The sequence below is a fragment of the Meleagris gallopavo genome, chromosome 1, assembly GCF_000146605.3.
Source record: "Meleagris gallopavo isolate NT-WF06-2002-E0010 breed Aviagen turkey brand Nicholas breeding stock chromosome 1, Turkey_5.1, whole genome shotgun sequence".
In the NCBI taxonomy this organism is placed as follows: Eukaryota; Metazoa; Chordata; class Aves; order Galliformes; family Phasianidae; genus Meleagris; species Meleagris gallopavo.
Window position 1 is genome coordinate 107,946,108 of NC_015011.2, and position 25,261 is coordinate 107,971,368.

Sequence of the window (25,261 nt, forward strand, 5' to 3'; positions counted from 1 at the left end):
GGTGCTTGGTGTTTGCCTCATTCTAAAGGCAGCTACACTTCTCTGGGAGAAGTTCAGACTTTTTGTCTTCCTTCTTTCATGTCTTTTTAATTAATTAATTAGCCATAGATATGAGAAGAATGATCTTGGCATTTTGCAAAAGCAGTTTGTACTAAGGTTTTCGGATGTAATATGAGCAGTGAGTAAAAGTGGCTAGGAACACAGTTATTGAAGTGGAAAAAAGGAAAGTATTTTTCAATTTTTAGCTCACACAAATTAAAAGATTTAAATAAAAATCCAATACTCTAAGGATGGATTTAGATCACTCAGTAGCAACGTATGTTTTCTCTTGGGGCTTTCCATTTGTGGTTTACCAGCCATCCCACAATGAAAGCCTTTCGCTTTTCTGTGAAAGTCCATTTCTTCGAGTCTTCCCACAGCACAACAGAAGTGATGTTTTTCTGTGCAAGGTGTTTAAGTTACTTGGGAGGTAGGGTATCATGCTGATATCTTTAATGGAAGGAAACAGAATGATGTTGATGTTCAAGTGCAACACCAGCTTGGGACAGTGCAGCGAAGGGTTTTGGTTCTAGAAGTGGCAGTGATTATTGTACCTTTGCTCTGTTAGGGGTTCCTAAGATGGGTGAGCAAAGGATGTGTCAGCCCAGGCTTTGTGCTATTTTTGAGCTACTGCACAGCTTATGTTCCACTTGTTCAAGGAGTAGAGCAAGATGTAGCACAAGCTTGCAGAGTTTCTGTGTTTCATCAGTCCCTTCTCATCTGAGGGCTTTGGAAAGGACCGCTTGCATGCCTAGAGGAGTCCAGTTGACAGTGCCTTAGCTGAGGCATCGTTCTGTTGCAGCTTATCTTGGTTGTGCTGATAGACTTAGTGAAACATAATGAAGGATTAATAGGCTTTTATTTATAATATAAACATAGTATGTGATGACAAGCTGTTATTACAGAATTTCCAAGTAACAAACAACTGTCATCTTGGATTTTCTTGCCTCCAAAAACAGCTGGAAACTTAAACCAGTTGAAAGTATGGATTTTGCAAGAGCAAGCTGTTGCACATAGATGTATTCACTATCTATCGTGAAGTAAAGCCAGAAGTAAGAACTTCTCTGATCTAAATATTCTCAACAGCAAACTGTGGAGTGATTGCTAGGTCACCCCTTACATCTCTGAAGCACTATGGTTTTTTGTACTGGTAGAATACGAAGGAGGAAAACTGTTTTTATAGAAGACTTCTGTCAGTTACAGTGGCACTAAAAAGTTACCCAAAATGACTTCACAGGATAGAGAGTGAGAAAATGGCTCACTGAACCACCAGGAAATGGTTGCCCTTCACATCTGTGCAGGTGGCAGTCACATTTCAAATGTGTTCGCAAGCTTGCCTTCTGTCTTCAGCAAACACTGAATAGATTTTGCCTGAAGACTATGGGCTCAGAAGATATCGAACACCATTAGATTAATGGACAAGAGATAAGCGAGAAAAAGTGGGCACTTAAGATTACTGACATGCTGTAAGTTACTTAATCTGAAACATATTGTGAGCTAAATGCCCTGCCTGATAGGGTATGTTATGGTTGTAAATAGGAATGCAAGATGTGGCAAAAATGGAATTAATAAATAAAAGAACAGCTTTCACAGACACTAAAAGTTAACAAATATACAATGCTTTTCTAACATGAATAGATAAAATGTTTTTAAAACATTATCATACACAGTTATTTGCAGCCAAAACAGGAGACATGAACAGTTATTTAGTTGTAGCTTGGACTTTCTTTTTTTTTTTTTTTAATTTTTCTATCCTACTCAAACTGGGGAGTGAGCTCAGATTGCATCAAGTAAGAGCTGTACTTATCCTTCCCTCACTACTATGTAGTGAGCCCACATAGGGGTACTGTTTCAACAGAAATGTCACCAAATGGGTCTGGGTTTTGCACAAAGGAAGAAAAAGATAATTTATTTTTGCTTTACTAGGATTTGAAAGCTGATCTTGATTTAAAACAAATAAACAAAAACTTCCTAACTCCTGCTTGACACCGGACAGCCTTCTCTATGTGGAGCTGGGACAAACAAGGCTGTGACTGTAGAAATAGTAGAATTTTAGTCTAGCAACTGCTGCAGGAGTTTTTCCAGGACTCAGTATTAAAATCATTACCACCATGATTTATTCTCCTCCAAAATTTTAGGCTATCAGTCACATTTACTGTTTGTGATCTTCATCTATTTGCTCCAGCTCAATCGGAGCTGAACCAGTAAGGCACAGATGATGGCACGTGAAAGAAAATGCCATTCTTCACTTTTCTTCCCTTTCTTTCCTTTAGCCATCAACACATCAAGAACATTCGTAGTTAACATATTGCTTTGCACTCCTTTTTCTACGGTGAAAGGATGAGACAAGAAGAAGCATTAAAAAAAAAAAAAATCAGTTCAAAACTCTCCCTGTGTGCTGCTGGCCTTAAATAAAGACAAGCTGAATTGAACAGAGCCTGAATATGGATTTCTTGTTTCATCCAGGCAGATATATGTTGAGGTAACCTGACATCAACATAGGAGAGAGCACTGTTTTTAATCTGTTTTCCACAGATTGTTCTTTCACACAGTAAGCACCAGCTTCTGTAGAAAGTTGAAGTCTCCTTTTTGGTAAAATATTCAGTAAAGAGTAAAATTTTGATATTAAGTGCCTTTAAAGGAGAGTTATTTTTGTTCACACATTCAGTGCTTAACCCAGTCATGGCAAAACCTATTTTATTAGGACCAGGTCAATATAGTCTAGCTCATTCTGTACATAATAACATGTAGCTGGTGAAACCAATGACAGAATGTACTGTAGATAGAGAAAGGTGGAAAAAGTTACAAATCTCACTTTGTAGAAAGTCCTTCGGTTTTCTTTTCCTCCTCATTTTTAGCTGCCTCTTCACATTCAGTAGTCATTGTCAGCGTAAGGAGAAGGAAACAGAACTTCCCATGCTCCTGAAACATGGCCACTTGTACTCAAAACAAATTCCTCAGTGGTGATGACGAGAGGCTCCAGAACAGCATAGCTAAGTGCGAGGCTCACTGCTCTTCCCCAGTTTAAGAGCTCAAAACACTGGCAGGCTATCACTGAAAACCATCTGAAGAAGTTAGCAGGTGTTGAGACACAGCTCCTAGTCAGAACAGGAATCCAATGGAATCTTGTTTTTTCTTCTGTTGAAGAAGCTTTTTGCCATCAATCTTGGCACACTCTGCAGAAACCTGTAGCTTGTATTACAAGCAATGCTGCTGCTGAGACAAGGGGTGATGCTCCTCTTGATGCACCTCCAGCTGCTTGAGTTGTTGGCAGATGTTCCCATTAGATAGGTGCTGTAAAAACAAAATGACTGATTTTTAGAAAAAAAGTTAAAAAATAAAACCAACAAAAGCCCACATAAATAATCATCTCCTAGTGTTATTTTTCATTTACAATTGATGGAATGAGCTGCTAAGCTATAAGAAAGGGATGTCAGTGACATTTTTGGTTTCTTTTAAGATAATCTCAGATAAAGAGATCATGGAATATCCCTAGTTGGTAGGAACCCATAAGAATCATCAAGTCCTACTCTTGGTTCCACTAAAAATCAGACACACTATATGTAGTCAAAAGAAACCAGCTTCTTGAGGCAGCTCTATAGCAGTAGAGGGATCTCTCTGGACAGCAGTCCAGAACAGCAGTTTTGGATTCAGGTCTGAATTTCTCCTGAGTGGATCATCTTGCCCCAACAACTGCACTGCACAGCTGGAGAGACTAAATCTTATGGAGATGAAGTTACGCTTCTTTGCAGCTTGTCTTCCTCCCATTTCCAAAATCTCTTTCTAATAGCAGCTAGTCTCAGTAGGTGATTCTTGTTTTTGTGGTATTCAGGATTCCACCTCTCAAAGCAATCTGATCTTCGTGGTCAAATCACCAGAAGCAGAAACATATCAGTGTTGAAAAGCAGAATGCCATGGCAGAGCTTCCTGGTGAGTGCGACCTCTGCAGTGCCTTACTCCCTATCACATAGTGCACTTGAAAATCTCTGGTGACAGTTGAATCGAGATGGAATTTCTCCAAGAGACCTCTTCTTACCCCAGGGATGCTCCAGATACTTCTAGGATATTTATCATGTTTTCTTCATTATTTAAAACAAACAAACAAACAAACAAAAACAAAAAAAAAACAGGCCAACAACATTCTTGGGCTGATGGAGACTTGATAGCCTGTTGCAGTGCTCAACTATTTCCCTTAGAAAAGCTGTTTTCCTAACATGCAGTTTAAATCTTCTTTGTTTAAATCCATTGTGCCTGAAAGCATGTTGTCCGTGGGGTTAGGACAATAAATAACTTGTCCTCTATAAGGACCCTCCAAAGAAGATTGTTGTTTTGTCTGCATGTTTTTGTTTACAGTGGAAAAGCCAAGGACAACTAATTTTTTCATCAGTGATTGTATTCCCTGGATCACCCTCATTTCTCTGGTTTTGGTCTAAGTTGCCCCCAAATTAGGATGACCAAAAGATTTAGCACCCCATCCCTTCGGTGTCTTCCACAGCTCTGTTAGCAGAAAATTGCCCTTGGAGGCGTGACAGATTCTGATAGTAAGAAAATATAAAAGCAGCTGTCCCAGTTCCTCTTCCACAAATGGTGCAGAGTTGTGCCAAGGAAAATACAGTGTTTGCAAGGCGTCTTTGTTTTGTTTTTTATTAAACAAATTTTGCTATAGCAGCTTTCAATATAAAATAAATATTTACTTTTATTTATGTCACAGGATTTTTTTCTAGTTATGGGTAAGCCCAGAAATCTAATTGCATAGGGCCTGGTATAAGTCAGAGGAGGAGAAGGTTGATATTTAGTAAACTGCTAGGATTTATGCTAATGCAACGTGTAGGAATGAAGAAGAAATTGTTTCTTATCTGAAGAGATAAAAGTCATCCTTCTTTCTACGTTACCCTCTGTGGGAAACAGTGCAGTGTCTGTTGATATTTAGCAAACACAGCTTTTGTGGATCAGACTGTGATTGCATGATGGGTCTGGAAAACAATTGCCCATTGATCCAGATTGCATGATTACAACATTAGTTCTTGGCATTTTTCTTTTTAAGGGTTATTTTGCTTCTGCTGGGTATTATCAGTTGATGCATTCACTGCATCTGCTAATGCAGACTATGCTTTCTAGTGTTTCAAATATTACAAGCTTTGGTAGAACCACAGTATTTTGTGTCTGTTCTGTAAAGACTGCTAATGGTCATTTGCTTCAGCAAAAATTACCAAATTAATAGGCAAATATTTCATGCCCTTTGTGCACTCAAAAGTTGGCTGTGCTGAGCTTGTTTTTCTAAATGTCTTGGATTTTTTATTCAATTTTTTTTTTACCCTTACTATACAATAAATTGTTAAACATGCTGTCGTCTTGGTTATGAAAATGCTGAAGGTCTGAACCTTGTTTTTCTTTGGAAATGAGTAATTAGTGTTTATTTATTTATTTTAATTGGCTGTGTACAGGCTCAAGTTCATAGACGTAAAGTAAATTATCTGTCTGTGTAGCTAAGCAAAAGACTTTCAAGGATGTGACACCTAAGAAAGCAGGGAACAACCATTTTATCATGGGTATTGATATGATCAGTGATCATTGTTATCTAGGCTTAAGGAATCAGCATTTAAAACAATTTGTCAAGTTTTGCCACAGTATCTGTACAGCAGTTACAAAGTTGAGGGGGAGGTGGCTCCGCCTGCATGCTCAATGTCCTTACCCACTGCTTGTCTCTTTTATCCAAAACCTTCAAGAAGCATGTTATTGGAAGTGGAACACTCAAGCCACTTTTGGCAACACAGAGTTTGAGGAAAGGGCTGAGAGATGTACAAGGCCATTGCTTTACATCCTTGAGTTCATATAATTCAGTAAATCTAACCCGAAGGCCTTGAGCTCAGCATGAGTGATGAACCTATGATGTTAAGTCATCCTTGTGTCAAATACAGTAACGTATTTCTAGTACAGATTTTTGCTGTCTTCATTCTGTTGGACATCTATCGAAATAAAGTGTTTTAAGTGTGTAGGGTAATCAAAATCCTTATACTGTCAAAATTAGTATTAAACAACATCCACCAAAGCTGAGGGTTCAATCTGATACATGCTCTTTGGACAGCAAAATGGGCTCCATACTCTATTTCCTTATGGTCTAGGTCATTGTTTCAGCAAGGATAGATTTTTTGGGCTTGAACTGCACTGCTCCATGTTTTAGAAAAGAGTTGCCCAGCTCAACTCATAGGCTGTTTCTGAAGGAAGAACGTGGCCTCTATCAGCTCCTGCAGCCGCTCGGTAAGAGCTTTACCCCGCTTGACCCAAGTCTTCCCTGGAGATTTAGTCACACAAATAAAGGGCCTCGTTACCTGTGTACGACACTAGTTGAGAGGACCTCCGTTTCCACAGCCAGCAGATTAACACAGACAGAAAAGCCATCAGAATGACAACTGACACAACTGCAGCTGCTTGAGCACCTTGTCCGCTTTTTGCCTGGTCTTTATGACTTCCTGTGCTGGAACCATTGATTTGCATCTCCTCTGTGTCTAGAATAAAATAGAAAAAGGATGCAATAAGTTGTAAATTTGCTCATTTCATATCAGGCAACGATGTGACTACGTCTTACACACAAAAAAAACCTGAGGGACTAATTATTTCTGTTATTCCTCTCACTGTGGTTATGAAGGTATCCTTTTGAGCAAGGCCCATCTCTAGCTTAGACAATTTGTTAATATAATCGTACAGTGCCACTTCATCCCCCCCTTGTCATCGTATTGCACACTTCTTCATTTTCATTCTTCCTTCCTGCCAGTCTCAGGACATGGCATGTTAGAGCTGGGAAAGAAGGTGGTGGGAGCCAGGACCAAGAATTGCAAGGAGACTGAACAGCCACCTCGGGAAAAGTTCTACCACTCCAAATAGCTTATCTCCATAGCTATTTAGGGACTGTGACATTCACTGTTGGTCTTGTAGCTGTAACTTTTTTAGAGCTCTTATTTTTTAATAGCTTTCAAATTTTGTGAAAAATAGTGCCTAAATATTTGTGTTCCTACTATTGGTCACTAATATCAGCTGTAAATAGCCTATTGCACTTGTGTTGCTCTATTGGGGTAATGGTAACTGTTAGCTACAAGCCTACTGTAAGCAGCGCACTGAGTTGACCTGAGTTTTGGGGACTGAAAGCAGAACTTCAAAACTAGACAAAGCACAGAGCAAACATGAGTGCTACAAAGCCATCAGACAGAGAGTTCAGGTATTGCAGATCAACTGCATGGCACCATTTGAAGAGTAATCTAATGCAAGGAACCCAAAGGTAGAGTCTAGTGACTGCCTTGAAAAATAGAGCTACTCAGTTCTATTGTCATGACATGCTCAATGGGGTGCTAGGTTTATTTCTGAATAATAAATTCTACAGCTAAGAATACTTAGGGAAAAACTGAGCTTTCTTATTTTTTTTTTTTTAACTTACTGCATTTTTTTTTCATGCCCCTTGTTAGTGCATCTTCACAGACAGAGCCATACTGATTGATATATTTGCTATCTAGAAAACAGAAGGTGTCACAGAGGAACTTACAGTTGGCTGATGTGTTTTCCTGCAGTATTTTATTTTCTATGAAGCACTCTATTTGCATATCAGAAGTTGCTTTAACCTTCAGTGTGCTCAAAACACTGTAAGTGCCGTTGGGATGTTGGGTGATATTAAAATCTGACTGAGACAGGCGTGTGTTGTCTGTTCTATTTATCCAATAAACATTTGGTTCAGGGTATCCGTTGTCAGATCTGCAGCTGAAAGTCACCTCTTCTCCAGTGTTGTAACTGTTTCTTTTAGGCCCACTGAGTATTGGTTGGCTGTAACTAGCTGGAGAGAAAGGGAAAAGGAAATGGTTGTCACAACTTTGAGATGTATTGAAAAGATAGAATCTCAACGTGGATTCTGAATCAGAAGCTCTGGGTTACATGAGACCCTCACAACTTGAAAGGAAAACATTTGTGGGCTTGGTACATAAGCCAAGGTTCTGTGAGAACTGCTGGGAGGGCAGAAAGCTGATACCAGTTTCAAAGGATGAAATCAAGTTCCTAAACTGCCATGACCCAATTATCTGCTAGTGCATTGATGACATATTCATCAATTTCAGAATAATGACTGTACGGCATATTTATGACAAACAAGTTGAGAAGAAACAAGTGAACAACACTGGATGAATGGTTGTTACAACTGTAGATTCTCTATTGGTAACATTTAAAGTAAGTAAATTTCATCACTGCAAAGTACTGAAGTAGAATACAGAATATCCCAAGGTGGAAGGGACCCATAAAGGATCACTGAGTCCAAGCTATGTTTCCAACATTAGTACATGCTTAAAGACACTATGAAAATGGCACTAACTAAAAACACTAGAATTAGAATTCGGGCAAACGTGCAAGCAGTAACAGTTCTTACCTGCTAGGCTTAGAACCACTTGCTCTTGGTGAATCACTCTGGTATATTCAATTGTCTGCATCACTATACATCGGTAGGTATGTTCATCGCTTTGTCTGACATTAAATAGTAGTAGAGAAAAATTGCCATCTCCTAGTTTATCCCAGAATAACTGAGTCCTGTTTTTAAACTGACTGCACTGCAGACTTTCATTGTCTTGACCAGAGATCAGTGCATGCACTACTGAACATGGCTCTGTATCTTCATCATCAGCTATTTGCCAGTATACTCGCAGATTGTCTAAGCTGAATTCTCTTCCTGGATAAATGCAACTCAGTCTAACATTGTCTCCAGGTTTACTGATGATCTTCTCCAGCGCAGTAACTGCAAAAATAAAAAGAGTGGGAGAATAAGGGGAAGTTGCATAGTAAAAAAAGGTTTTTTTGTTTTTTTCTTCTTTTTTTCACGTACATTCTACCACAATTGGATTCAAAGGGGAATGGCCTCGTGTTGTACCAGGATAGGCTCAGGTTGGATATTAGGAAATATTTTTCTCTGAAAGATTGGTGAGGCAGTGGTACAGACTGCCCAGGGAGGTGGTGGAGTCACCATCCCTGGAGGTGTTCAAGAGCCGTGTGGATGTGGCACTGAGGAACACAGGCAGTAGGCATGGTGGCAGCAGATAGATGGGAAGACTAGATGATCTTAGTGGTCTTTTCCAACATTAATGATTTAATGATTCAGTGACTCCAGTATTTGTATTCTAACAAGTGATGATGCTCACTTCAGTCATTCCTTCTTCTTGACCTGCTTCTCTTCATCAATGGTTAATTCTGTGTATCTATTTGTCTGTGTATTTTCCAAAGGGACCTTTTACAGTATACAGCATTCTGCTTATTTATTCCACCACGGGCCAACCAGTCTAACTGTTCCCAGCCCCATGGCTGGAGGAGGACAGTTAGACTAAACTGGCTACAGACACATTTGTTTGAATAAGAAAAATGCCATAGGGAAATCACAAGGACTGGAAATACAGGTAAGAGAGTGCTACTGCTATTTTTAGACCAAAATAAAAAAGGCAGGTAAAAAAAAACAACAAACAAACAACAAACAACCAGGGTGTGTCTCAAAGTGGGCATGTCCATACTTGTTAACGTTTTTTATTACATACATGCGTCACCCTCTGAACAAATAAACTAGCATGCCCATATACAGCTTAGACACTTATAGTCCCTGAGAGCCACCTGAGATAGGACAGCACCATATTTGGCTCTCAGTGCACTTTTCCAGGCCTCTGGTAGGACAGATGAAGCCTCTTCTTCTGGTGAGTAAGTGGTTTCAGAATGAGCTCACTCACTTCTGAAGGGTTGGGCATCTGGCTTAAAAACAGTGCGGGGAGGAAAGCTGTGTCTGCTTCCAGGCCCATGACCTTTCCTGGGCACAAAGAGAAGCAGCAGGGTTGAATAGCAGCGGGGATGTTGCTCAGACCTGGGGAGACTCCTTGAAGCAGTGGGAAAAGTGATGCTGCAAAAAGCATTGCCTGGAGGCACCTTCTTTACTGGTCTTCCATAGGATAGGCCAGTCAGCATACATTGAGGCAAACTGGTACAGTTTGTCCTGTTTTTGCGGACGCGGAGTTTCCTTGATGACATTACATGCTTCCCAGTCATCGAGGAAGAATGGAGAAACATCTCTGGAAATATTTAAATATCACCAGGTGATGTTCTTTAAACTTATCTTTATTCTGAAAGCGAAGTTTAGAAGTGTAGTGGATGATGTGCTGGACACTCAACACAGTAATGGATAATTAAGGCATATTACGAGTGCTGACTTGATGCAAGCACATGAGATTGGTTATAAGCATCCACTTCTAAGGACTTCTATTGGTGCTTAGACATAAATAAGTGGGGATGTCTGTGAAGCAAGCAGAGAAATTTGAGTAAAACTGCTACCATTCCTTGCTAGTCTATATATGAAACAGGCAGAAACTGATCTTCATTCCCTGATGTGTGTCACAGGAACATCTCATTGAGGAATTCTCATGAGTTTGCTGAAAACACGCAGGTGTTTAAATTGTAATCTGCTTATTTGGCCAAGAACTTCAAAGAAGGGCAAATTCATTTTAACTTAGGGTTCTCAACTTACCAGCTCTCAGGATGTGAAGGAACAGTAACAGAAATCTGTAACTAAAAGAAAAAGCAAACAAATGTTACAAAATAGGTGTTAGTTTCTGGATTGTTTACATAAAAGATAAGCATAATATTGATTGTTTCAGTAGTGTAGAAGTGGATAAATAAAGTAACAATGACAATTATGCAAATTCCCCTTAGAGTATTTGCATTTTTGACAGCTGCCAAGCTTCTTGTGCAAACAACATAACTGGGGGTGGGTGGCTGAGGCCACAAATAGAAGCAAAGTGCACTGATATAGGAATCCAGAGCAGAATAGCTGATGTTGTGCCCATCTTTCCTGCTGAAGGCAAACCACCTGGATGGATGGGAGGCCCCACTATCCCTGCCTTGTACCCAAGTCACTAGAAGGCGAGCAGCTGCAGGGCGAGATTTGGGTCAGAGCCTTGCATCCTGTTGTTTGGAGTTATGACCCTGCAAGCAGCAGTGTGTTTTCTGCCCTCAATAAAACATATAAACAGGAAACAGTGATAGTGTGGAGTCATTCAAAGGTTTCGATGGAAACCTTTGAATGACCTGTTCTATTCCTTTGGAGAAGTAAACAATGAGGGACCTCCCCAGTGGAGTTGTACCTGATAGCTGATAAAAGAAAACCCAGTTTGACTTACCTATAAAGCCCGAGTAATCTAATAGGGCTTTGAGAAAGATAGAAGTGTAGCACTCAGTTTAGCAAATCTGCAGTCAGCCTGAAGTGCAAGTCTCTCACGTGTGTGTAACTAAATACTCCAAGGAGGCAGCTTTGCTTGCGTTCCTGGCAGCAACTTTGGGTGTGTGTGGTTTCATGTTGTATTTCTGCTGTATTCACCTTCTGCAGGAGTATCTGTGTATCTTGTGCCAAGCTTGTAAATGTCTGCTTCAAAGCTCACCTGAGTGTATTTCTTAATCCCGGGTTGTATTTGTTTTGCTGTTCCCCACCCTAGTTAGAAATTCTGGATATGGCAAGTCATTTGCATTAAATGGAGAATTCCAATTGATCGCTTGTTGTGCAGGGAATTTCCCATTGGAGTTATTTGCGTATATCAATGAATTCTTAGTTAATCAGCCAGAATCCACTTTTTAATAAGTACGAGTAAATCTGATTTGTTGGTTCAGTAGATTATGCCTCATATACTGTTGGACAGACCTATGGATGCTCATTCTCTGAGGATTTTGCAGCTGTGGCTGTGTGGGCTGTCTCAGCCCAAATCTTCCCCTTAATGCCAAGCTCCTGTTGGAACGGGGAGGTGCTCTTGCCTGCAGAGAGCAGTGAAATCTCTCTTTGCACTGTACGTATGTGCAGCTGATGCGTTCAACACACTAACCCCCTAGTATCATTCTTTTTAAAAAATTATTATTGTTTTAAGGGTAGTGTAAGGTTTTTCTCCTTTTTTTTCCCACACCTTCTTCTTCTGCTACTCTTTTTTTAATATCATGTGAAATGGGAGAAAGTTGTACTTCCTCTTTCATACATTCTTGCTCAGTGAGTTAACTCTTTCTACCAGCATCTCAGCTTTTTCACGAGCTACTTATTCTACAGTCAAAAGACAGTGCTGTTCTGGCACAAAATAGCCCGATAAAAGCTGACCTCATGCTTGCAATAATGGCTTCGGGCTTTTGTTCCGTCCGTGCGCTTTACGTTTTTATCCCTAGTGTGGTAGCAACATCTTTTTTCCATTGCTGTCGTTGATAAATGGACTGTCTGTGACGCTTTGCTACTCCTCCGCTGTTCAGACAGCACCAATCCATGCCATCGAAACCAGCGGCCCCTCTCTCATTCATCCGTCGCCCACACCCGAGCATATAAACGCTCCATAAAAAAAACTCTACGCACCGCGGGCACGCGATGGGCTGACAGCCCACACACCGCTCCCCCCGTCAGGCTGCGGGATTGGGGTTAGCAGATACCCGGCTGCCCAATACCCCCGAACCCCTTCAGTTACTCCCGCCTTGCTGAGGACCCCCGTGGGGTTCCCGCCCCCGGCCGCGCGCTCGCCCGCTTACTCACCCGCGCCGCCTCATCGCTGCAGCTGGCTGAGCCGCACTATGCCTTGCCGGCTAGCCCGGGTCACGCCATTCCTCTTCCCCCTCCTCCACCGGGGATTTCCGCCTGCCGCGGGGCTGGGACTGGCTAAGGCCAGCCCAGGGCTCGGGGCATTGCCCTCCCCGCCGCTTTGGGGCTGGAGCTGGAGGTGGGAAGGTGGAGCGGGGGGAGCCCCGTCTGAGTGGAGTTGGGACAGGGTTGTGTAATCTTGCCAGCCGATGGAAAGCTGCCCCCGGGTCGCTGGGACTCGGCTGCCAAATGACGTTTCAAAACGACTTTCAAGAGAGATTAGGTTTATTGTTGGTAGGATTGGACTGATGATCTTAGAGGTCTTTTCCAACCTTAATGATTATTGTCTAATTAGTAAACGACTGTAAGTGATATTCGAGGTGGCACGTGATCATGCTTAGAAGGTGGAAGATCTAAGTTGGCTTTAAAAGTGCTCTGATAAAGGTGTTGTAGCCGTAGTCAGATGTTTGAAAGCCACGGTTCCCATTCAACCCATTTTGCATCTGGCTCCATCTCAGTGCTGGTGTTTGGTGCGTTTGCTGTGAGCCTCCTTCCAGCTGGGCCACCTCTGCAGCCTCCTGTCACCCCCATGACACACAGCACAAAGCTCTGTGCTGAGAATGCATGCTTCAGTGTTGATCACTAAAAATGATCGCTGCACTAATATTTGTTTGGGTTTGGTTTTCGAGTCGCCCTGGGAACACCAAATATTTTGTTCATGAGGAGCAAGAAACTCCAGAATTAGCTAAGACTGTAGGCCTAGTAGTTGGTAACTCTGTCCATGGCAGGGGATTGGACCTAGATGATCTTTAAGCTTCATACAAAAACAAACCATTTCTTGATTCTGTCATTCTAAATGCTATTTCCATTGCTAGCCCTGGGCAAGGAGGAGGACTCAGCTTCAGGTGTATGAGCTAACACTCCTTCACCCTATCTACACACTATTGATACACTGCACATCGTTAACCTGGTTCTGGTAGAGCTGACTTAAACTTATGTTGTACTTAAAGATAGACAAGAATTACAGTTGGTACAGAACATGTTGTTAGCAGTCAATTTATGTCTTGCAATGAAACATCATAGAATCACAGAATGGTTTGGGTCAGAAGGGATCCATTCTGTCCCAACCCCTGCTGTGGGCAGGGCTGCCACCCACTAGCTCAGGCTGCCCAGAGCCCCATCCAACCTTGCCTTGAGCACCTCCAGGGATGGGGCATTCATCACAGCTGATGGGTAGTCATCACAACTGGTCATCCTTGTTCTTCCTCACTAGCCATGTGGCAAAAAAAAATAACATAGAGTCAGAAAAGGGTTGGAAAGAAGAGCAGAGCTTGCGTGAGAAGGCTGATCACAGTTTCCTGAAAAGGTGTTATGGGGATTCATTGCTCTGATCACAGGTAAAAAGCTTGTTTGCTAGCACACGAGGTAACACATCAAAGACACTGTTGTAGAAATGGAGTGAGTTCACATGCTTTGGAGTGTAAAATGCTTTTTGGACAATTTTTTGCTATGTTTTAATGCATTAACAGTAAGAACTGCAAGAGAGCAGCCACAGCTGAAGACCAAACTCAAACCTAAATGCAGAGACCTTTGGATAAGGAAAAGGAATGTTTGTTCCTGACCATCCAGCTGTAGATGTTGGTTTCCAGGTCAACTTCTTCAGCATGCCATTTCTTACCTCTCACAGAACACGTTAGGAATGAAAAAATCCATTCGTGCTCAGCCTAGATGCCAGTGAGTAGCAGAATCTTGACTGAGATGCATAAAGTGACTCATCTCTTGTTAGAACTAAAATATTAGGGTATATAGGTTCTACCAAAACTAACTTCAAGCCTCAGTCTTCCTAAAAGGTAGTAAGATTATATTCATTTGTACAAATAATATCTCTGTTTCTGATCACTACAGTTTTCTGGGAAGAGAGCTAATGAAATTCTAATAATTGATAATAATGCTTAAGAGCCATCTTTGCAATAGCTGAACAGGTGAAATATTTTCAAACACAAATATGTTTATATAAAAAGTCAATATTTATTCTGTGAACACAGGTATAAAGTGCAATGGAGATATTTGCTCTTCAAATAAAAAAAAATATGTATTAATCTCACTGATTATCAGTAAGGATTTTAAAAAGAAGGTTACAAGAAAAAATACTGTTGGTCATTTTGTGGATCTAAGTGTAACTTATGTATGCTTTTATGTTAAAATTATGTTGCCAATGAGCTCTGAGTTGAGATACTCAATGTTGAGTTGACTACTCAGTCTACTGAGGGTACGTCTGTTAATGAGGGTGGATAGTGATAGGACAAGGGGGAATGGTTTTAAACTAAGACCCCTAAGACTAAGGGGAGATTTAGGTTAGATATTAGGAAGAAGTTTTTCACTCAGAAGGTGGTGACACACAGGAACAGGTTGCCCAAGGAGGCTGTGGATACCCCATCCCTGGAGGCATTCAAGGCTAGGCTGGATGTGGCTCTGGGCAGCCTGGTCTGGTGGTTGGTGACCCTGCACATAGCAGGGGGGTTGAAACTGAATTGTCATTGTGTGGTCCTTTTCAACCCAGGCCACTTTATGATTCTATGATATAAAAGCACATTAAGCATGAGTTTGGAAACTGATACAGTGTTCTGAACAAGCAACTAAAATGGATTGTATAGAAAGCTGTTTTTAAAGCAGATGTTATAGGAAGCAGTATTTTTCGTAGTACAGTAGGAACCAATGAATGTTTGTATTTCTATAAACACTCGCTATGAACTAAAACATCAATAGTAGTACCTCAAAATTATACAGAGATTTGTCTAGACTGAAATAATTCCATCACATAACTAAAGAATCTTGCAGATTTTGCAAAATACTCTTTGGTATGAAAATATTTTTCCTTGAAGAAAAACAATGTTATCCAGAAATTTTGTTAGGCCAAAACAATGCCCATCACATAATCGAAAAAAAGAATTTAATGTTGTCTTCAGAATTAGGAAATATAACATTTAGAAAAAGGTTTGTATCTCCTCATAGCACAGTACAGTAGGAAACCATGTAATGCAACAGGATGTGCTTTGAATGCCAAGTAGTGAGGAACAGAAACTGAAATCTCTCAGTTTTATGTTGTTTATTTAATTATTTTATTGAAAATGTTACCACTACTTGGAGGCTTGATAATAACTATAGTTCCATTTTATTTTAAAAAGTTGGTCTGCTTAAATGGCTCAAAATTTCCCTTGGATATCACCTGCAATAGAGTGTAGAGAACATATACTACAGCTTACAGCTTCTGCAAGTGTGTTTATAGGACAGTTGGGTGGTTTGGCTGAATTCCCCTAAAAGCCCGATCTTGTAGGAGATGTGGTCAGAATATTCAGACAAAATCTGTAATTGGTGTCTTAGAGTGAATAGTGTTGCAGTTAGAGGCACATCATTAGCCATCTTCCAATGAGTACAGATGGTGGATCTACCTGGGAATACCATCTGGTTCTGTATATGTTGTCATGTCAGGAAATGTAGTCATGGTTGTGCATGTTCTTGCCCTAGAAAACTAAAAAGAAGCAATACTACATAGCTCATTAAATGACGATCAGTTTCTCCAGCATCACTCGTTGCGTTACTGTTTCCAGTAGGCAATCTTTTGTAAAATTTTAATTTCAGCACTCCTGACCACTTTATTTCTTTTTTATTTTATTTCTCCCCTTGCACATGTGCCTAACTAATATTTTGATATGTTCTCTTCTTTCTTTTCCCACCACTGGCATTGGTATGATGCAATGTATGCAAGCTTTGATGAAGTAATGTGCGCTATTGTTACTATTGCAGCTGAGATAAGAAAGACAAGTGATGTCTTACTTCTCAGTTTTGTTTTCGGCTTATTGATTGTAGCTTTATTTTTCCTGTTGAAGTCAAGAGTTCAGACGTACAAGTAAAGCATCATCTGACATATTGCTTAATAGTGGAGGTTTAGAAGGAAAAAACCGAGAAAGTATTCAAAAGAGGTCAAGACGATAACGTGATCTTGTCTGGACAAATTTCGGATATAGCTCTTCCAGCCTTTCATTTCTGAAGTAGAGATTTTGAAGACCTTACTCTTTTCTATTAAAAGGAGTCACGATCTGCTACAACATCGTGATATTTAAGATGTTTTCTTCTCTGTAATAATACAGATGTAATCTATCTGGTCTAAAACAGGATGTGAACCAGCATGGTGTCATTTCCTGTGTGTGCACTGCCCATGCTCATGCTACTTCCCTGAAGTCTCCAGGAAAGCAGTGAGAAAGCAATGAGATCTGCCCCATGATGACATGCTTGCTAGGCAATTCTCATCGAGCAGCTGGAGCACTGCAAGTCCCTATGTCAGCCTACCCCAGGGTAACTTTCCCATTTGTCCAGGTGATGAGGGGAGCAGAGGAGAGCAGTTGCTCTGGTACCTGGGGCTGCATGCTGGCCTGGGGTAGCCAAGGGGTCAAGGACATAAACTTGTGCAGGGCTGCTCTTCCAAAAGCTTAAGGGCCCTTATAAGATCTCAAGATGTGCCTCTGGCTATGAGCAGTTCTGAGCCTGGAAACTCTATGTAAACTTGGTCATGAAATAATCTTGGTCATGTACTAAATTTTTTTTTCAGAGGATACTAGGATGCCACTGTTTTGGGCAATGCAGAAACATGGAATGCATGCTTGCCCATGTTAAGAGTCAAAGAACTGATGCAGAAACACTTGGTTAGTCTTGCTGAACAGTCAACACTGCAAAGCAGGCATTGATTCCTGATATTGTGACAATCAAGGGGACTCCGCTCTGTACACAAGAGGGCTAGTTTCAGAGCTTCATCTTCCCCAAACATCAGTGCCTCCGGGCACTCTTTCAGCCAAAAGACTCTCTGGAAAAAAAAAGAACTCCCCCCCCAAAAAACAACAACAACAACAACAAAACAACTCACCCTGAATTTGCTTTTTAATACTCCATACCTGAATAACAAGGAAACCACCTAGCCTCCAGGACTCACATATTTCCCTGCTGCCTCACACCAGCTTTTTCAGATGCTGTCACTCTGATCCTAAAGATGATAGCAGGGACAACAGCCACTAGGGAGAATCTGGTGCATCTACCCCCATGAATATTCCACTTATCCCCTGTATTTTTTGGAATCTGTATTTGACATAGTGACTTTGCAGAGGCTAAAAGTACCATGAAAACTGCTGTTTTCACTCTTGTAGGTCACCAAATAGCCCTGGTTTCTTCAGTGAAGGCTTGGCTAGAGCATTGCTTGCAGAAAGATGTCCAGGTTTAACCTACAACCCCCATGAAAAGCAGATCTTTTAGATCCTTTATGAGAATGGTTGGTTTGTTCCCAGAACTAATCATTCATACTATTCAGAAATCCTTCCTCACTCCCCCTAGTTTTGCTTCCAGGATTTGAATTTTTTTATTTTATTTTATTTTTTTTTTTGTGCATGTGTGCTAGTTTGTAACACAGTTAATGTTAGCACAAAGAGAAAGAGATAAAATATTACCTCTGAAAGACAAATATTTTATTTATTTAAAGTACTGTGTAGTCATTTAGCCTTTGAGTTCTGAGAATGCAAACATGGGCACCCTTTGTGTGCCCAGGGCCATAAAGACCACAGTGAATTACAGGCAGGCTATAATTAACAGGATAATTTTTAGAGATAAGTGCATTAAATAATTGAGGAAAAGGCTATTCAGAAAATAGAGGCATACTATTTCATGAAGAAATGAAATCACAAAGACAAATTTTATCAAAGTATTTAAATTTGTAGTCTAAATATTTGAGATATTTCAGTCTTAGTTTTCTGCAGCACTTGTTATGAGTTGTTTCTCCCTAATGTATATGAATACCCACGTATTTATGTTCACATGTGTTTGGCCCACTGGAAGACTGCAAGGACGGGGCTGCTGGTGTGTTTATAACCGTGTTCCTTTTCTGTCCTCTGTCTGAAAACCTTAGGAGACAAGATCCCCAGAGCATTGTTTGTACCTTCTCTGACCATTTAAGGGACTGACACACCTCCTGTCATCAGTCGTCATTTCCCTTATCTCACTGACTTTCTAAAATGAAGTAGGACTAAGGCAGATCAGTTTTGTGCTGTTGTATGTCTTCTTGAAACCTTGCATCTGTTTCAGATCAGTTGCTAATATTTAGCATGTTTTGGCTATGGAAGGGAAGACAACTTATGATCGCATAGCTCCTGATAGAAGTTTGCAAGGCAACTTTTCTGTAGACTAAAAGACTGTGTCTATTTTCCTTCCCTTAGTAGTTTTTGCCTCTTCTTGGAATATAATTATCATCCTTGGTGTGAAGAAGCATTGCTCTTACAGTTTATCATCTGATAGATTTATTTACTGTTGCTCTTAATAGGTAGTCAGTTGCATATTGATTATATTTTAGAGAGGGGAAGGAATCCCGTCATTCATATAGCTGTACAGCAGATGCAAACCTCATTAGTCTTCACTTTCAAATTATCAGGCCAATGTGAAGGGAAATGCACAATGAGCACATACTTGAGGCCAGCATGTCTCCACAAGAAAGGCAAGCTGATGTTATGTTATTGTGCTCCAGCTTTCCCATAATCATTCCTTTATGAAAACCTTCCACATTGCTGTTGGAGGTTGAAAAACAAAGCATTGGTAATGCAAACTGTTGGAACTCATTGGTAGCACAACATGCATTGCTGAGGCAACACAAAATTTGGTAGAAATTTATCTCTTACTTTTGCATGCTGCACAGAGATTTTCAGTCAGACTTTAATTTGCTGGAATAAAAAGTGTGAAAGGATATGCAGTAAGAATGTTTATCTACCCTACCCGCATAAATTTTATCGTGTAACCACCTGTTCTTCCATTCATGGCCATACAATATTTTCCTGGAATTACAGTTGGAAGGATCTCAGTCAAGCATGCCTGTGCTGTAACTTCCTCTCCTGCCTTCACATGCATACGAGTTCCTCACTACGACTTGCATGTACTGCCCATGCCTGTCCACCCACACAACCACAAAGCAGAAGAGGCTGTAACAAACAAAGACAAAAATGGTGTAGTATCTTCTCTGTGACATAATGGAAAAAATCACGCAGACTATTGTGCACTTCTGAAAAATGAGAGCCACTAGCTGAAAGTATCTGAGGTAGTACCGAAGTGCATAGACCGTTCATTTACTGACACTCACAGATAGCATCTGTTCTTAACTGGAATGTTACTAGGTTTGCCAACAATGGAAATCATTGAGCAATATTTGGGATATTCCTGTCTCTGAAAGTTCTTCTACTTGGATCACAGAATAAAGCATACATCTGTCATGTGCTTACAAACATTTGCAATTGTGCTACTTCCTTGCAGTTATTCAAGGCATTATTATCTTCATCTTTAAACTAGAATCCATGCTAGTAACATTTTTTCAGCCAACTGCAAACCTCAACAATTTATATGGACTGTGAATATCCCCATGCAGAGGTCCTCTGGCTGTTGGATGTATTTGTTCTTGTAATACCCCCTTAACAGCATGATTTAATTTTCAGTATGAACCTTATCTTTGGTTCATGTTTCCATCTGTAATTTGTGTGGAGCCAGTCCTGGAGGAAGATATCCATAGAACATTCTTATTGTTCCTATTGCAAAAAAGTATTTGGAAAGTCATTAAAAGGAAAACGAGTCCTGCAGGGGAGGATATCTGCCTCAAAGCATTTAAAAAAAAGGTTTTTTTGTTTTGTTTTTTTTTTTTGTCTAATAGTCATATTTCATAGAAAAGATTAACTTTCTTTTGACCCATGGTAGATTGAGAAAACTTATAAGAAGTTTTTTATGAGAATGCTGCAGGAATTGATTGTGTTTCTCTGTGTTCAGCATGATGTAGCCTGAATTTGCAAATATGATGATGTCCAGATGTTGAATATGTAATGGGCCATATGGTTGGCAGGACACTACTCCACTGAGGGAGTGCTCCATGCTAAGAAGAGTGAGGTCTGGTGAGAGTGGTCACACACTCTACTCATCCCTCAGCAAATGACTTCATCAATGAGATGAGAGTCTTTGAACCTGGGCTGAGGCTATAAGGTAAATTAGTCTGGAAGTCTCATATCTAGAAGGTGCCCACAGAGTTCAGTCTCCTACCAGCTCACAAGTCATCAGTAGATGACAATGGTATTAGCTTTTACAGTTGTCTGTATGGCCTTTTCCTCTAGTACTGAATGTTCGACAGTAAAGTAATAGTGTAGCCTCTCATCTGTTGCCAGACTGGAAGTGAACTGACTCTACCAGAAGAAAACAGTAACCTACCCATGGGATTCCACTGGTTAGTTTGCTCTAGTTTCTGTTTTCATGTCAGCACTCAAGAGACTATGCTTTCTGATAATTATCTTGTTTCTATTCACATGTGAATAATCTTTCCAATACGCTGTTAGAAAAAAAGAAAATGTTCTCAAATATACTCACAGAATGTTTTTTCCCCCTGTTATTTCACCGAAGACAGATCAACACTTGACAACTGTTGAATGAAAAATCTTGCTTCATTTTCAGATCTACAGTGCTTTGAAATGTTTGAAACGTTCCTCTTTTCTTAGTTAGAAGTAACCGTTACTTAATTGTTTGAAACCATTCAGAAGAAAAGCATTTTGATATGGTAATATCTATATAAAAGACAGAATGTCTACTGCTGTAGGTTTCTATCCTCCAAGTGAGTAGGTCATACAACTGAGTACATGCAAGGTTCGGTATGTAAGTACACCAATAAGGTATTTACAAGACCAAGACTTCAGTGGTTACAAATCATCACAAAAATTAACAAATACATACTCTCTCTATGAAGCTAGTGAAATAGCTTAAAGATATTCTCAGCAAATCCTGCCTCATACCAAAAGAAAGACAGTAACACAGTTGTAGGAGAAATTTGTTTATTTATTTATTTTACAACACCTTGAAAAAGAATGTGAATAGACAAAATTGCAGTCTAGTTCTGAGCCAAGGACACTGGGAATCAACAAGACAGTCCTGTTTTCTTCAGTGAGCTTTGGACCATTTTTTATTATTGAAATGCCTCTGAAATCTGGCAAGTTTGGTATATTCAGGATCCCTGATCTGAAAGGCAGTCTTTACTAGCCAGCAGTGGCTGCAACTCTTACCTGCTTGCAGATATAACTGTGCTTGCAAATATTTACTGAGCAGTTCCCCTAGTATGAGTGAAGACTATGAGTGTGTATTTTAAGCACATCAGTAGACAGTGTTAGCAAATGCAGCTATTGTGTTAAGAACGTTTACCATGTTCCTGAAAGTTGCAGGGATGTTTTTACTGTGATTGTGGTAGATACTGAAAATACTGGATCTTAGTCATGATTGCACCCAAACATCTGCTCGTGATTTAGCTAAATAAAAAATGTGACCTTATTGTCTTTTGTCAGCCTTGAAGAAGGAAAATAAGCATATTTTGTTTGTTGAGGGAAGAGTCCAAAATGTTTTAACAGGATTTTCATTGTATGCCTGTGGGACAGTGATGATGAAGTCATTTACAGTTTATCTGTTAATTTAATTTATTTAATTAAGAGATATTCTTTTAAAAAGAAGTTCTGGGAAGACATTAGTTCTCAAAAATAATTTAAAAATTCTGGCAAAGCAGGAAATATGAAGCAATCCTGTCTAGTTGCTGTGTTACTCCTAAAAGCATTATGTCAATTGGAAATTATGTATGTTTAAAATGGCAGCCCTGCCTGTGGCAGGGAGGTTGGAGCTTGATGATCCTTGAGGTGCCTTTCGACCTAAGCCATTCTATGATTCTATGAGAATAGCTGACATCTTACTATTGAATGTATATAGCACAGAGATCTTTGGCACTTTCACCCTGAGAACAATGCCATGGTGTTTCAGATGAGGTGACAAAAATGTTAAAAGACCCAAACCAAGGAAGTTAGTGGATACGATCTACCAGAGGATCAGATCCTAACATGGTTTTAAAGAACACACGCATTATAGTGTATGCATTGTTTTTCAGTAGTAAGACTAAGAGGATGAGAGGAATAGCTGAGTGTTTAATTAGAGAAACTGGGGACAGAGTGAGACATACTCTGTATCGTTGGCTCTAGACTCATATGGCTGCCTTACAGGAGCGGTTTCAAACTAAGCTACCAAAGTCACAGGAAGTCATTTTATCCATCTCTAAACATCTTCTAGGAGATTCTGAATTTTCAGCTCAACTTTACCCTCAAATATAGGACAATTATAGAAATACAACAATCAGATTTTTGTAGCTGAAGAACTCTTCTTAGAAAAGCATACATATCTCCCCTTGCTAGTCACCTCTGATTTGTTGTTTCCCACAGTTATCACATCATGGATGCTATCTTTCTCTCAATTTGGGAAATGGAGATGGGTCTGGCATTTGAGCATTTCTGGAACATTTATATTTTGAAGAAAAAATTGCAACTCAAAAATGTATGAAGTTGATGAAGAAGACAGTGTTTCTGATGTTACTGAGTTGACTATGACCTTTAAAAAAATAAAAGTTCTTTAAACATTATCCTGAGCTCTCTCTTTCTGGTGAATTCTAGAGAGTAACTGCTCTTTCAGGGGTCATTTCCCTTCTCTTCTAGCCATCTTCTGCCCAGAATTCTTTATAAAGAGACAAAGATTTTGTAATCAGGTTCTCTAAGCACATTCCTAGCGTGATATTAAGCAGCGAAACATTTGAAAATCTTTGCCATTGCTTCATAAAAAGGAACAACACGCATAAACTAGACTCTTCACCCTAGAGACAGGGAGAGGAAGAGAATGTGAAAATGGTTCTTCAATATTTAACTCCTAAAAAAACGGTATTACAATAATTGAAAAAACTTGTTGTTTTCCCTTTGGAAATCTCAGACTCAAGAAGTAAGAGAGAGAATCTGGGGATGGAAGGCTTCCCTAGAATTGAGGAGTAGATGATCAGTACCACTCTCTATAATCTTTTAAAGGTCCTGGTGAATGGGAGAGGTGCCTGAAGACTGGAGGATAGCCAATGTCACTCCAGTCTTCAGAAAGACTTCATAATATATCTCAAAGAGAGAACTTTGCAAGTGACATTCAAGTGACATTCAGTACAAGGTTACAGATTTCAGGAAGCAGACACTGAGATCACTTGCAATCCCAAGGCCAGTGCAAGATTAGAGGAGAATCTGAGATGAATTTTGTGTTGTTCTCAGTATTTTCAAGTGATGCAGTCTTCTGAGACTCTCTGAGGCAGTAGAGCATAAGGCACACCATTTACTGACATCTGGTAATGTCCTCAGGCTCGCAAAAATGAATTAATAAAAATGCAAGTGCAAAAGAATGTGTAAGATAGATTTTGCATAGGATTAGTCAGTCATAAATAAGTCCTTCTAAAGAAACCCTGCAAAATAAAGTGGATTGAGAAGATTGTATGCTGCGATTCTGATGCAATTCCCATTTACCAACCTCAAACCAAATTGTCAGCAGACAAGACTGCCTGCAGTACTTAAGACTCCATAGATGAGAAATCTATACACATATAACCCTTGCATATATAAAGTGTTGATAAGTTGGTGTCATAAAAACAGTCTTTCCAGTCCTTAATATCTTGGCCATGAAGGGCAGGGACCATTAGAAGGATTGTTTCGGCATGAAAAACTTCCTATTAGGAAATATTTTATGTTTTTTACTGAACAGTTCTGTGTTAACAAATACTTTTTGATTTTGAATCAAGGTATTTAGGCTGGCTGTGATGCATTAGGTTTGTATGTATATCATAGCTCACTAAGAGTAGCGTACATTCTACCATATGTACTGTTTTCTCTATAAAACCAGTGACAATGAATTTGCCCATGGTTTCATACCATGTTTGTTTGCTAACTCAAAGGTTTTTTAGAAATGTGAACACCCTGGAGGTGCTCAAGGCCAGGTTGGATGGGGCCTTGGACAGCCGGAGCTGGTGAGGGGCAGCCCTGCTCGTGGCAGAGGTTGGGGCTGGGTGGGCTTTGAGATCTGTTCCAATCTATACCATTTTATGATTCTATGCAGTATTTTCAAAAAGGGAGAGGACACTATTTTTTGCCCTCATGTGGATGAGGCAGATAAATCCCAAGATGATTCTGCTGTGAGCTGATAAATGGCTTTGCATAATTGTCTGAGTGCTTCAAGTAGTCTGTTGAGGATAATGATGCATACTTGGTTGGAGTTATTTAGCATTAGCTGTTGGTTTAGAGTTCCCAGGAGACCAGGTTTGAAGTGGTACTGTCTGTGGATTGCACACTGCTGTCAGCTCCTCTCCCTGGGGACATGGCTGCATGTGTGTAGGCAGTCTGCTCTCCCTTAGCTAATCCATCCTCCCAGCACATGCTCTCCTATGCAACTTAGTGCTCCTGAGGACCTGAGCTGCCTTTAAAACAGTCGCAAGTACTTTGCATGCTCAGAGCAGCCGAGTTGTTAGGTAATGATTTCAGGAGTCACTATTTTACGTGTGGGAGATAAGGATGCAGCCACCACTTAAGAGAGATTTGTGGTTACTATACTTCATAAGCAGGTTTCATTTTCTAAACCCAATTTCATGTGTTGGCCTGCACGCTGGATGCTGCATGACTTCCATCTGCCTGTGGACTGAACCCTATTGCATGTGGTAAAAAGGCAGCAGATCCAAACCCAACCTCC

General features: G+C 40.2%; 1 protein-coding gene across 1 annotated transcript; it reads right to left on the reverse strand.

The window, feature by feature from the left end:
• Positions 1 to 881: 881 nt before the first annotated feature.
• LOC100539282 (ICOS ligand) lies at positions 882 to 12,805 on the reverse strand. The gene is made up of 6 exons (XM_010724172.3): positions 12,593 to 12,805; positions 10,565 to 10,605; positions 8,441 to 8,803; positions 7,574 to 7,858; positions 6,369 to 6,545; positions 882 to 3,333 (listed from the first exon to the last, which is right to left on the reverse strand). Exons 1-6 carry the CDS (start codon positions 12,604 to 12,606, stop codon positions 3,323 to 3,325), a joined length of 891 nt encoding a protein of 296 aa, XP_010722474.1. The 5' UTR covers positions 12,607 to 12,805; the 3' UTR covers positions 882 to 3,322.
• Between the last annotated feature and the right edge of the window lie 12,456 nt (positions 12,806 to 25,261).